General features: G+C 38.4%; 3 gene segments (V, D, J or C); all 3 read right to left on the reverse strand.

The window, feature by feature from the left end:
• LOC120527992 lies at positions 1–601 on the reverse strand. The segment is given in 2 exon segments: positions 1–402; positions 514–601. Coding segments are annotated over 2 exon segments (366 nt in total).
• Positions 602–3082: 2481 nt separating this feature from the next.
• On the reverse strand, positions 3083–3603 carry LOC120527993. The segment is given in 2 exon segments: positions 3083–3404; positions 3516–3603. Coding segments are annotated over 2 exon segments (366 nt in total).
• A 7447-nt stretch (positions 3604–11050) lies between these two features.
• LOC120528832 lies at positions 11051–11557 on the reverse strand. The segment is given in 2 exon segments: positions 11051–11370; positions 11491–11557. Coding segments are annotated over 2 exon segments (372 nt in total).
• Between the last annotated feature and the right edge of the window lie 1206 nt (positions 11558–12763).

The following is a 12763-nucleotide window of genomic DNA, read 5'->3' on the forward strand; positions in this document are numbered from 1 at the left end:
TCTTAAATGGCTTTCCTCTCAGTGCTTTTAAAAGTAGATTGGCAGCTGCATCAACATGTAAAGGAAGTTTTTGTACGGCTCTGTGTCACTGTGTGAAAGGAGTATTATAAAGCTGCTGACAGTGGTAATGTCCTGCATCTTCAGGCTGCACGTTATTGATGGTCAGCGTGTAATCAAGTCCTGAGCCACTGCCACTGAAGCGACTTGAGATCCCAGATTGCAGACTGCTTGCATAATAAATCAGGAGTTTTGGAGCTTCTCCTGCTTTCTGCTGATACCAGTAAAGATACTTATAGCTGCCAGTAATGGAACTGCTGGCTTTACAGTTCATACTGACAGTTTCTCCTGGTCGTGCAGACAGACTTGAGGGAGACTGAGTCATGATGATATCTCCAGAGGACCCTGGATAAGAGAGAATAAAGTTCAATTAATTTAATGCTAGTACAGAGAGAGAGTTGTAATTTTACTTAGTAAAAATCACTTAACAGGAAAGTTATTTTTTATAGCTCTCACCTTCAATTAAAAACAAGAGGGTCACCAAGAAAAGAAGTGACAAATCCATCTCCACTAAATCTTACAGGCAGGTTTAACTGAGCCCATCTTGGTGACTTCGCTCTTTAAATCTCTTGAGAAGTGAAGACCATATGCAAATGGAGAAGAAGAGAAAACAGAGGAAATGACAAGATAGTCAAATTACTGCCAAAGTACATTTTGCATGTTCTGTGTGGTTTTTCTCTAAGATGTAAATGTTAGCTTGATTGTCTACTATAAATAGGACTGAAATAAACAGCTCGCATTCCTACCAGGGTTGGCTCCTGCCTTACTCCTTATTGAATGGCACATAGTGAGGTTAAAATGGAAATACAGATCATGGAGATACCCAAAGGAAACAGCTCATTAGTAATGCCAGCTAGTAAGGACATTCTTCCTCTGATCACAAGCCCTCAAACTGTTTTATATTATGCAACACCACTTCTAGTAGTTTGTACTATTGTGTTGTATTTCTGAATTGGCAATAATAGATTGGACGTATAACTCTGTGAAGAGTTCTGTTTTGTGTGTTGCATTTACCCCATTTTTTGACATCTATTGCATGTCCAATTTACCAGAAAGAGGGTCTCTCTCTGAATTGTATTTGCATTTCTTCCATTTTCTTTTTCCAATTTTTTTTTTTGTTGGGAGTTTTTCTTGTCTTAGAGGGTCAAGGCTGGGAAACTGTCAAAAAACAGGGCCTGTTAAAGCCCATTGCAGTTCACATTTTGAGCTTTACAAAAAATAATTTGTCGCTGTTGTTGTTAGGGCCCGTGTTCCTATTATCAGTGATATGGGTATTAAAACAAAAGGAAGGTGCCTATCAATACTTAAATGTTTTTTTTTTCAATTGACATCAATAACTTGGCCGTATTGAATGCTTAAACATACACACTGAAAAATGTTGTTTCATAATAAAAAAGCTGCCAGTCTGCAAATGTGTAGTGTACATGCACACAATATAGCCATACCACCTGCAGTTCAGAACAGCTAATCCACCTGAAGATAAATATGTTGTTCTGACCAGCCATTACTTGATATTTGGAAAGCCTTGGGCTTTGTTGTTGAGGCCATCCTGGAGCACCTACTCTGTGGTGTGTGTGTGCCGTGTTCAGATCAGACCCTAAAACTGAGGTCCTGACTCTGTGGTCATAAAAGATCCCTGGACAACTTTCCAAAAGAGTCAGATGTAGCCCAGAGTCCTTGGTAAATTGTCCACCAGGGCTTGAACTATCCTGGCCCTCTCATCATCCCCTGTTTCCTTTTGGCTGTCTTTCTCACCCATTCACCTAATGGCTAAAGTGTGGTGAGCATACTAGCACAGAAATGGCTGCTGTCGCATCATTCAGGTGGAGGCTTCACACTTGTGGGGGCTGATGTGGCCCCCCATTCTCTTTGTGAAGTGCTTTGACTGTCTAATAAAGTCCTATATAAATGTAACTGACTATTCTCATTTCTGTTTTTCTGAAGATCACTGTTTCTAATGATCCATCACAGTTGGTGCTTTCAAAGTGGACAGTGTGGATGCAGTGAAATGGCACACCCAATCCAGTACAAAAATAAAAACACAGACACACAAAATCACAGCTCCACACCTTTAGCAGGCTGGTTTTGAATGGCCAGGTCCATGCAGTGTCTGGCAACAAGTGCAGTATTGAGAGGGGCAAGAGAAGGAGAGGAGGTGAACTTGTTTGTGACCAGTGCTGTTGAAGTTGAGATTAATAAGAAAAATGAGGTGTTAAACAAATAAATGTAGACTTGCTATGAATTTGCTCTCAATAAATAAATAAAATGTGTATAACAATTCAGATGCAAAACTTTCAGGACAACCTTCATGTGTTAAGCTCAACATCAACTTGATCTGTCCAAATGGCTCCACAGCAGCTACATAACAGGCTTCCTTAGGATGAGGTCCACAACAATTCGAGGAGCACCAGACTTCAGATCTGTTTGTCACACCCAGCCTTTTCCACCCCATTTGGTCTTTTTAAATGTAAAAGTTAAACCAACAAGAACTGTTCCTGAAAGGCCTTTTATTTTACTATAAATATTACAATATAAGTGTCCTTTTATGGGAACTCAAGAGCGGCTTGACTGAAGTTGTCCACTGTCATGTCTGTACAGCATATTATTTTTTATAATAATGATAATATAGTTTATATCATCAACTGTTTAGGTAGGAATTAGCAGAGGTTGTGTGCTAAATATTGAATACATGAGAAATGCATCTCTTGGTACCAGGCTAATCTCTGCAATTTAAATGTGATAACAACACTTCTCTTCATAATTGTCATCTATCTATCTATCTATCTATCTATCTATCTATCTATCTATCTATCTATCTATCTATCTATCTATCTATCTATCTATCCAAGAACATTGCCTTTAACACAATTTCTTATGATTTGTTACATACAGTACATTTTTCATTGTCATTTCCATATTCTAATGTTTTTATTGAATAATCTTTTTCATAAATGGCTTTCCTCTCAGTGCTTTTAAAAATAGATTGGCAGCTGCATCAACATGTAAAGGAAGTTTTTGTACGGCTTTGTGTCACTGTGTGAGAGGCCAGCTAGCACACTGCTGACAGTAGTAATGTCCTGCATCTTCAGGCTGCACGTTACTGATGGTCAGCGTATAATCAAGTCCTGAGCCACTGCCACTAAAGCGACTTGAGATCCCAGACTGCAGAGTGCTTGAGTGATAAATCAGAAGATTTGGAGCTTCTCCGGCTCTCTGCTGATACCAGGCAAGATATTTATAGCTGCCAGTAATGGAGCTGCTGGCTTTACAGTTCATGCTGACAGTTTCTCCTGGTCGTGCAGAGAGACTTGAGGGAGACTGAGTCATGATGATATCTCCAGAGGACCCTGGATAAGAGAGAATAAAGTTCAATTAATTTAAGGTTTGAACAGAAACACGGTTGTATTTTTACTTAGTAAAAATCACATAACAGGAAAGTTATTTTTTATAGATCTAACCTTCAATTAAAAACAAGAGGGTCACCAAGAAAAGAAGTGACAAATCCATCTCCACTAAATCTTACAGGCAGGTTTAACTGAGCCCATCTTAGTGATTTCACTCTTTAAATCTCTTGAGAAGTGAAGAACGTATGCAAATGGGGAAGGAGAGAAAACAGAGGAAATGACAAGATAGTCAAATTACTGTCGCTGTACATTTTGCATGTTCTGTGTGTTTTTTTTCAAAGATGTGCATGTTATCTTGATCGTCTACTATAAATAGGCCTGAAATAGACAGCTTGCATTCCAACCAGGTTTGGCTCCTGCCTTACTCCTTATTGAATGGCACATAATGATGTTAAAATGGAAATACAGATCATGGAGATACCCAAAGGAAACAGCTCATTAGTAACGCCAGCTAGTAAGGACATTCTTCCTCTGATTACAAGCCCTCAATCTGTTTTATATTACGCAACACCACTTAGCAGTAGTTTGTACTATTGTGTTGTATTTCTGATTTGGCAATAATAGATTGGACATATAACTCAGTTTTGTGTGTTGTATTTACCCCATTGTTTGACGTCCATTCCATGTCCAATTTACCAGGAACAGGGTCTTTCTCTGAATTGCCTTTGCATTTCTTTTTTATTTATTCTGTAAAAGGACAAATTTATTTATCTTTTTATGGATTTATTTATTTTAAAAGGTTCTGTAAAAGGTCAAATTTTCCCCTGCAGACAATCAAAGTATCTATCTAACTATTGTGATAGACGGCTGCACAGTCAGGACGCCTGAGACGTGGAAGGACCGAGATAGCGCCAATACCTCCCACGGGACATGAGAGGGCTTCCGATCTGGGGTGCAGGGGAGCCACAAGATCGAAGCTGGGAGGCTCCCAAATGTTCCAGACAATGTGGACTGCAGCACTTCTGCCACAACATGAAGTGCTGATAAGCCCGAAGACAGGTACACCCGGTGTGCTTCTGGGTGCTCGTGCAGCACTTCTGCCACAACAGGGTACCGGATAAAAGGGTCCACCGCACTCCATTCTGAGAGCCGGAGTTGGGAGGTAACGTGACGGAGCTTGACGAGAGTGGAGAGGAGGCAGCATCAGAAGAAAATAATAAGCACTGTAAGTGATTTCTGCTGTACTGGAAGGAGAAAACATAGTAAAAGAGTGTTCTGTCTATCTTATCTATCTATCTATCTATCTATCTATCTATCTATCTATGGGGTTCATAAGACTTTTTTTATAAATGCTTTGAAATAACTTCAGTTTTTTGTTTGGTGCCCCCTGACTCACCAGTACGAGAAAACTCTCACATATGATAATACCATTTCATGTGTAGTTATGCAAGATGTCGATCTTTTGGGAGTTCCACACCAAGACCTGTAAAACCCTAATTTTTAGGCCATGTTTGGACCACATTTTATGTAAGAAATTACACTCTTAAGATGAAGAGTAAACGAATAGGTGCCTTCAGCAAAAATGATCTGAAGGATCTGAATTTGTGCCGACCACATCAACCAACCCCAGGGGTTCATCCCCGAACAAGACACAAGGGGTCAAAAAAATGGGATTGATAATATAGGTAGGCAGAGTGTCATTTTATGCTATTTCGAGGTTACGGACCACTGATATCATAATATTTTTGATATTTGATTCTTTACTGGTGATCCTAGCCTTCTATGGCCACTCCCAGAAGATTACAAAGAACAATTTTCAAACATCTGGGGTAAATTTTTAGACTATTTGCAAGGTTAATGATTATGAATACAATGTTATTTTTGATTTGTGATCCTTTATTAGGGATGTAGCCCTCCATGGACCTATAGCAGAGGATAAAAAATGACATATTTCTATTACAATAGAGAATTTCTGGACTTTAAAAACATTTAAATTAAAACACCAATTTTAAATTTTCTTATATATGATGTAACTATTCTTGTTTTTTATGTACTTCTATCTTATGATGTAAATTATTACAATTCTTATGAACAACCCAAATGAGGGCATCTTATGCTAAGTCCAGTATGTGGCAGTGTGAGATATTATAATGGTGAGAACAGGTGCAGCTTCGCTGGGTTGTGAATTGCCTGAAACACCCATTAAATTAATTTCCGGTGCCGTCGCGAGTGGCAGCCATTCCAGCAGCTCCGTGTATGACTTTATCTTTTTACCTTTTTTTTCTATTTTTTCTCTATTTCACTGATCACTTCTACCACTTTCTTTAATGTGGAATCTCTCCCTGGACACTTTTTACTACTTTTACTACTTGGACATGGATTTTTACACTCTGAGACTCGCCTATTCAAGTAGTCAACTTAAAGCACTGAGAAGAAATGCCCACGCCGGTGTGGTCCCTATTTACCTGATGAGGTAAGAAGACGATATTGGGGCAGCCGAGCCAGTGCAAAGATAAAAGATAAGATAAAAGCCAAGCAGCTTGCGAGGAAATGGCGTTATAAACTGTCGGTGCCTTCTGTGATCCTTGGAAATTTTTTTTTTAATGGGATTAATAAAGTATCTATCTATCTATCTATCTATCTATCTATCTATCTATCTATCTATCTATCTATCTATCTATCTATCTATCTATCTAAATTCTGAGGACACCTTGCCGCTATATCTCTGAAAAGGATGTTTAATGATTACATCCATCAATGATGGGGCATCAGCTCACAGCAAGGTGAATACAAGCAGACACACACACACATTTCATGTCATTTTAGTGTCACCAAATCCCCAATTCTTCATGTCCATGGAAGGAAACCGGAGCACACTGTGGAAACCCACCAGGAAAACATGCAAACTCCAGGCAGGCAACACAAGTGACGTGACTCCCTGCGACTCCCTTCATTATTTAAATGAAGTTAATGACTTATCTGTAAAATGTAATGTACATAGTTTAATGCATTTCATCATGAAAGTGATATCAAGCATAAATCTAAGGATTCTAAATGTGCAGAGAGCTGGAATATCATACATGTAACGTGTTCTGTGTGGTGATTTCTGTTGTCAGGTCAGGAAGAAGCTCCAAAAGCAGTAAGCGATTAATTAACTGGGTCAGTTTTAAGATGACGTTTACGATGGTCTACTTTAATGATAAAATAAGGTTAAAGTGGACATTTCAGGATTAAAGCTGAAATATCCACTTTAATTACAAAATACACCTTTTCACCATGCCCTTAAATTTTTTCTCTGTAGCTCAAATACGCTCAAAATGTATCATTTCATTTTGATGGGGAATAGGCGAGAAAAGCACCACAAATGCATCGATCCCAGAGGATCCTCAAAGCGGCTTTCTGTCACATGTATACAGTAATCCCTCCTCGATCGCGGGGGTTGCGTTCCAGAACCCCCCGCAATAGGTGAAAATCCGCCTAGTAGAAACCATATGTTTGTATGGTTATTTTTATATATTTTAAGCCCTTAGAAACTCTCCCATACTGTTTATAAATATTCTCCACACAGTTATACAGTAAACCCTTGTTTATCACCGTTAATCTGCTCCAGACAGATAAATGAATTTCCACAAAGTAGGATTCTTTATTTATAAATCTAATATTTTCAGAGTTAGAGCATAGAAAACTGTTTACGACCTTCTAATTACGTTTTTTAACATTATTAGAGCCCTCTAGACATGAAATAACACTCTTTAGTCAAAAGTTTAAACTGTGCTCCATGACAAGACAAAGATGACAGTTCTTTCTCACAATTAAAAGAATGCAAACATATCTTCTCTTCAAACGAGTGCGCTTAGCAGAGACTGTCAGAGAGAGAGAGAGAGAGGAAGTAAACAATCAAAAATCAATAGGGCTGTTGGGCTTTTAAGTATGCAAAGCACCGTGATAAAGCGGCTACAATGAAGGGATCAATGTGAAGGTAGTCTTTCAGCATTTTTTAGAGGAGCGTCCCTATCTTCTAAGCAAACAGCCCCTCTGCTCACACCCCCTCCGTCAGGAGCAGAGAATGTCAGAGAGAGTGAGAAAGGCAGAGAAAAGCAAACAATCAAAAATCAATACGGGCTGTTAGAGCTTTGAAGTGTGCAAAAAAACGCATGGGAAGCATATTGTATATCATTGAGGAGTTGTATTTAATACGTAATATGTGCTCTGATTGGGTAGCTTCTCAGCCATCTGCCAATAGCGTCCCTTGTATGAAATCAACTGGGCAAACAAACTGAGGAAGCATGTACCATAAATTAAAAGACCCATTGTCCGCAGAAATCCGCGAACCAGCGAAAAATCCGTGATATATATTTAGATATGCTTACATTTAAAATCCGTGATGGAGTGAAGCGCGAAAGTCGAAGCGTGATATAGCGAGGGACTACTGTATAGTAAACAGAGACTCTGATGTCATGTTCTGACTTTTATCACAATGCGCCCCTCGATTTTTGCTTGTACTCCAACTCACGCACGCATCATGTTAATTTCTGAGGACATGGTCAGAGGACACATCAAATGAATGCAGGGAATGGGTGGGAGCCATGATGCGTGCACGTACACGTTCTGAGCGTGAAGTATAAACAAGCCCTAATTCAGACTTTTCTGTCAGATAATACTGCATTTGCTAACATTACTCCTTTAACATAATGTCTCTCTATTATATTAAAAATGTTTTCAGTCATGTCTGTGTTATTCAGCCTTGACCACTCCCCTCCACACCGCTCGCCCAATGATTACTCCTATCGTGCACATCCTCTCTCCGTACTACTCTGTGTAACTCTTGGTGCTAACTTGCCTTTCAACGCAGTCTGTTATAATGGTAAGGCAGAAAAGCAAATTATCTATTCAAGAATTGCAAATTTTAGATTGCGATAGAAAAAGAGTAGCAAGAGCTGATAATGAACATCGAAAAAAAGAAAATTAACAAAAAAGAGCTGCATGTAATAAAAATCAAGAACAAAGAGAATCGTCACAATAAGCCCACAACTATTACTTATATAAACACATTACATATAAAACTATTTACAATAAAAAAATAGAAATATATCCTGAACAATATGTGAACAGAAATGCAATAAAGCAACATTTATAACATGCAAGTTCGAGGATAAAGTAATTCATAATATTGTCTTAATGAGGCATTAATGTAATTTTATTTTTTATTTACTTTGTATTATGTTTCACTTTTTTACTTCTATTTTTACCCTTTAACTTTTTACTATTTTATTGTTCATTGGTATTTAAAATTGACAGTTGTAGTGAAATACTCAAGCAACTGATTTTGTATCTATAATAACTAAGGACCAAACCATCTTCCTCCCGTGCCCTACATACTGTACTCTTCTTTATACCATTTCTTTAAATACAAACACTTTCTCTATTGGAGGAGTGGCCCAATGCCCTTCGAGAGGGTCAGCAGCGAGATAGCGGCTGCAAGTATCCAGCTGCAGTCAAGACAGTTTTAGGCTTCCGACAGATCCAGACACTATGAGGCCCGTAACCATTTTGTATTAATGTGAGAAACATGACAATGTTTGTTCTTAACTCTTGTATAAATATACAATTAAATTATTTACTAATTGGATTCAGTGGACACTTTTAATGCTATGTGTTGCTTTACCTAGAATAATGATTCATTTTATTTTTTCACACAAAAAAGCTAACTTCTGAAAACACACACACATACATCTCTCTATTATAAAAAAAAATCCTGGAGAGAAACACTAGGGCATTGAGACGTGATCTTCACGTTAAGATCATGGAAGGCTATTAAAAGACCCATGAGAAGAAAGAGAATGGCCACGGAGTGTCTCGCGGGGACCTGAAATTGGCTGTCTCGCGGGGACCTTAAACATGAGACATTGTGCCAAGAGATTGACCCAGGACTGTCTCACGATGACGTAGAATATGAGATTCTTGCAAGACACGCCCTACTTACAATCAATATCAAATAAGAGAATGGGCAGCAAAACATTTAGTCGTGTAAAGGATTTGAGCACACACAGATCCAGGGCTCTCAGCGCTTATAAAGCATATAAGGACAATATGTTATAAATGAAATGTCAACGACTAAGCAAAGAAGAAAGCAGCGCGGAGAAAAGAGACTCAAAAGCATTGGAGAGAAAAAAGAGCAAAAAAGAAAAAATAATGTAGGTGCAAATTCAGAAAATAAGGAAAGTAATTATCAGCCCGTAACAAGTGGAACTGAAACAAAGCACGTCCAATCGGGCTCAGAATTAAAAGACAGAGTAAAAGACAAAGTAGAACTTCATAAAAATGTTCACAAACATTGGCGCTAAACACATGCAGAGCAGGTTAGAGATTATGAAAGCAGTGGAATTAGAAAGGCTCAAAAAAAAAAAGGCGCGATACACATGTGGAGAAAGTTAAAGACTATGAAAGTAGGAAAATTAGAAAGTATAAATAAAAGAATGTAAAGATTGCAGTAGCGCAAACAAATGGAAATTATTATTCGAAAAAGGGAAAATAATCACCACGGAGCAGGTGTCATTGGGAAAAAAAAGCAGGACAAAGCGAGGTCAGAATTAAAAGACAGAGTAGAAAACAAAGTAAATCATCATAAAGAGGTTAAAGAATAAGGGGGCCAAACACATGAAGAGCAGGTTAGAGATAATGAAAACTGGAATTCAAAAGACTCAAAACAAACGTAGGCGCGAAACACATGCAGAGCAAGATACAGAATACGAAAGCAAGAAAAACGAACTTGTCAAAACAAAGAAAGTAAACATCACATTTGCGCAAAAAAAGAGAAATTATTACTCAGAGAAATAACGAAAAGGTGACTAGAGATCGAATATAAGGACATAGGTGATATGTCAGAAGTATGTAAATATTGTAAGGCTTTGAAGTTTAAGTCAAGAGAATTTCAAAAATGGAGTTTACCTCACATGCATTTATTGGTTACTTTGCAAAAAAAATTATTAAATGCTGATGATGCAGATCGCTGACCTCAAAAAAAGATTCAGCACGTTGGGACTCGAAAGATTCCAAATATTGTTTTTACAGAAGTTCTGAAATAAAAGTGAAACTAATGAAATAGCAACAATTCAATGAAAAAAAAGAGTGTATCCGGAAAACCAAACACAGGGGTTGGCAAGCGAAGCAAGCAGGGGGTGAAGCCCCCTAGTATATATAAATATAAATATATTTATATAAAACCAATAACAAAAGACACACATATTGTGGTTTTGCATTGGATGCAGAATTGAGAGACCTCAACAGTTTAGAAGTTTAATAAATGTGGAGATGAACAGGCCTCAAAACTACCAAGTCTACTGCTTTGAGAGCAGGAACTAAGATGTGGGTGTAATTGATGCATCAGTGCCTTGGCGATACAGGGGAGAGACTCCTGGAAAGTGGGCGGAGTCAAAAGAGATGCCACTGACAGGGTTGTCAGCTAATGGGCCTCAAAATATCTCAGGTCACTGAATCCGTCTAAGGCTTCAACCTGTCTTTTCTGCAGCTGGACTCTATTGTGCCTGCCCCGGGGTTTGGCAAGTGAAGCGAGCAGGGGGCAGAGCACCAACAAAGTTAAGGACAGCAGCTGCACAGACAAGTCAAGGGAGTTTTTGTGCAGCTCTGTGTCACTGTGTGAGAGGAGTGCTGTAATGCTGCTGACAATAGTAATGCCCTGCATCTTCAGGCTGCACGTTACTGATGGTCAGCGTATAATCAAGTCCAGAGCCACTGCCACTGAAGCGACTTGAGATCCCAGACTGCAGAGTGCTTGAGTAAGAAATCAGGAGTTTCGGAGTTTCTCCTGATTTCTGTTGATACCAGGCCAGGTAGTTTTTACCACCATGTAAAATTGCACTGCTGGTTTTACAGCTCAGCCTGACCGTTTCTCCTGGCTTAGCAGTCATAACTGAGGTTGTCTGAGTCACCACAATTTGCCCGCTGGATGCTACATAGGAAAGACAAAGTAAAAATGAATCTGTCACTTCTGTAAGACTATATCTACTGTACGGGCTATGCAGAGTCACATCTATCAACACACTGTACTTATTTTTTTATATTGTTTTACCTTTCAGAAATAGCAGCAGGACTGCCTCAAAGAAAAAAAGCCAAAAAGCCATTACTAGTGCGTCTTGGGGACACAGAGAGGCTGAAATGAGAGCAAATCAAGGTATTGGCTCTTTAAACCTTGAGCAGTCAAAAAAGAGAGGCGTACATGCAAATCAGAAAGGTGAACAGACACAGAAGACATGAACATCTGGTTAGTATTTAAAAGAATAAAAAATTTAAAAAACAGAAGCAAGAACAACTAGTGCACACTTCTTGAATCTCAGATCGTTCATCCATTCATTTTCTGAGCTGCTTGTTCAGTTTTGGAAATTGAAAACTATTCCATCAGTGCTACATTAGAAGCTGGAATCGACATTTAAGTACACCTCACTCTTTCATTAAGATTCAATTTATGAATGCATTTATTTCAAAAATTCATTTGATTCAATAAAACAAACGAGATATGCACCAAGATAATATCTGCTGGTCACACATAGAGGGCACCTCAGACGCGTATGTTCTCAACCAACATGCACTCTTCTGGCTTTTTTTTTTTTTTGTTAATAATTCAGCCAAATGTGTCCAAGTATATTAAATTACAAAAATTAAACAACTTGTGTCAAGCTAAAAATGAATTCATCCTGCCAATTTCTAAGGTACATTTAGCTTTTTCCAGTTGAAGTACTTTCTTCATGGATTGTATCTAAACAGCCTGAGTGTTCAGCACTTATTATCAAACTCACTTAATTCAGTTCAGGCCCTTGGAAGTTTGACTTTCCCAGCAGTATCAGATACAAGGCAGGGGTCAAACCTGGACAAGTCAATTCCATATCAATGCTGATATAAGGGGCCAAACAGGCTATAATCATTTATTTTTGTGTATAATCTATTGGTTTACATGTGAACACTATCTGTTTATGAGTATTTACTATCGGTTTGCATGCATACTTCATTGGTTTGCGTATGCTGATTGTAAATCTTTTAGTGAATGTACTTTGATGTTTGTTTGTACTGTTGAGTGACTTGAGGTATATGGCAACACTTCACTATTAGGAGACTTTACAATTTCAGGATTCTTATGTGTATTGATATATGAGGAAAAGGAACCTGCTGTATATAAGAAAAGTTCAATGATAGTGACTCTGACCTACAGATGCTATTTATTTTCATTTTGAATTATATGTAAATAAGATGACTAATTTACAGCCCACTTGTTTAAAACCCTTATCCGGCCATTGTGAGTCCAGCGGACCCATTCGTGCATTTGGCCAGAGGTCCTAGCCAAACCCATA

This window comes from Polypterus senegalus, chromosome 4 (assembly GCF_016835505.1).
Source record: "Polypterus senegalus isolate Bchr_013 chromosome 4, ASM1683550v1, whole genome shotgun sequence".
Taxonomy (NCBI): Eukaryota; Metazoa; Chordata; class Cladistia; order Polypteriformes; family Polypteridae; genus Polypterus; species Polypterus senegalus.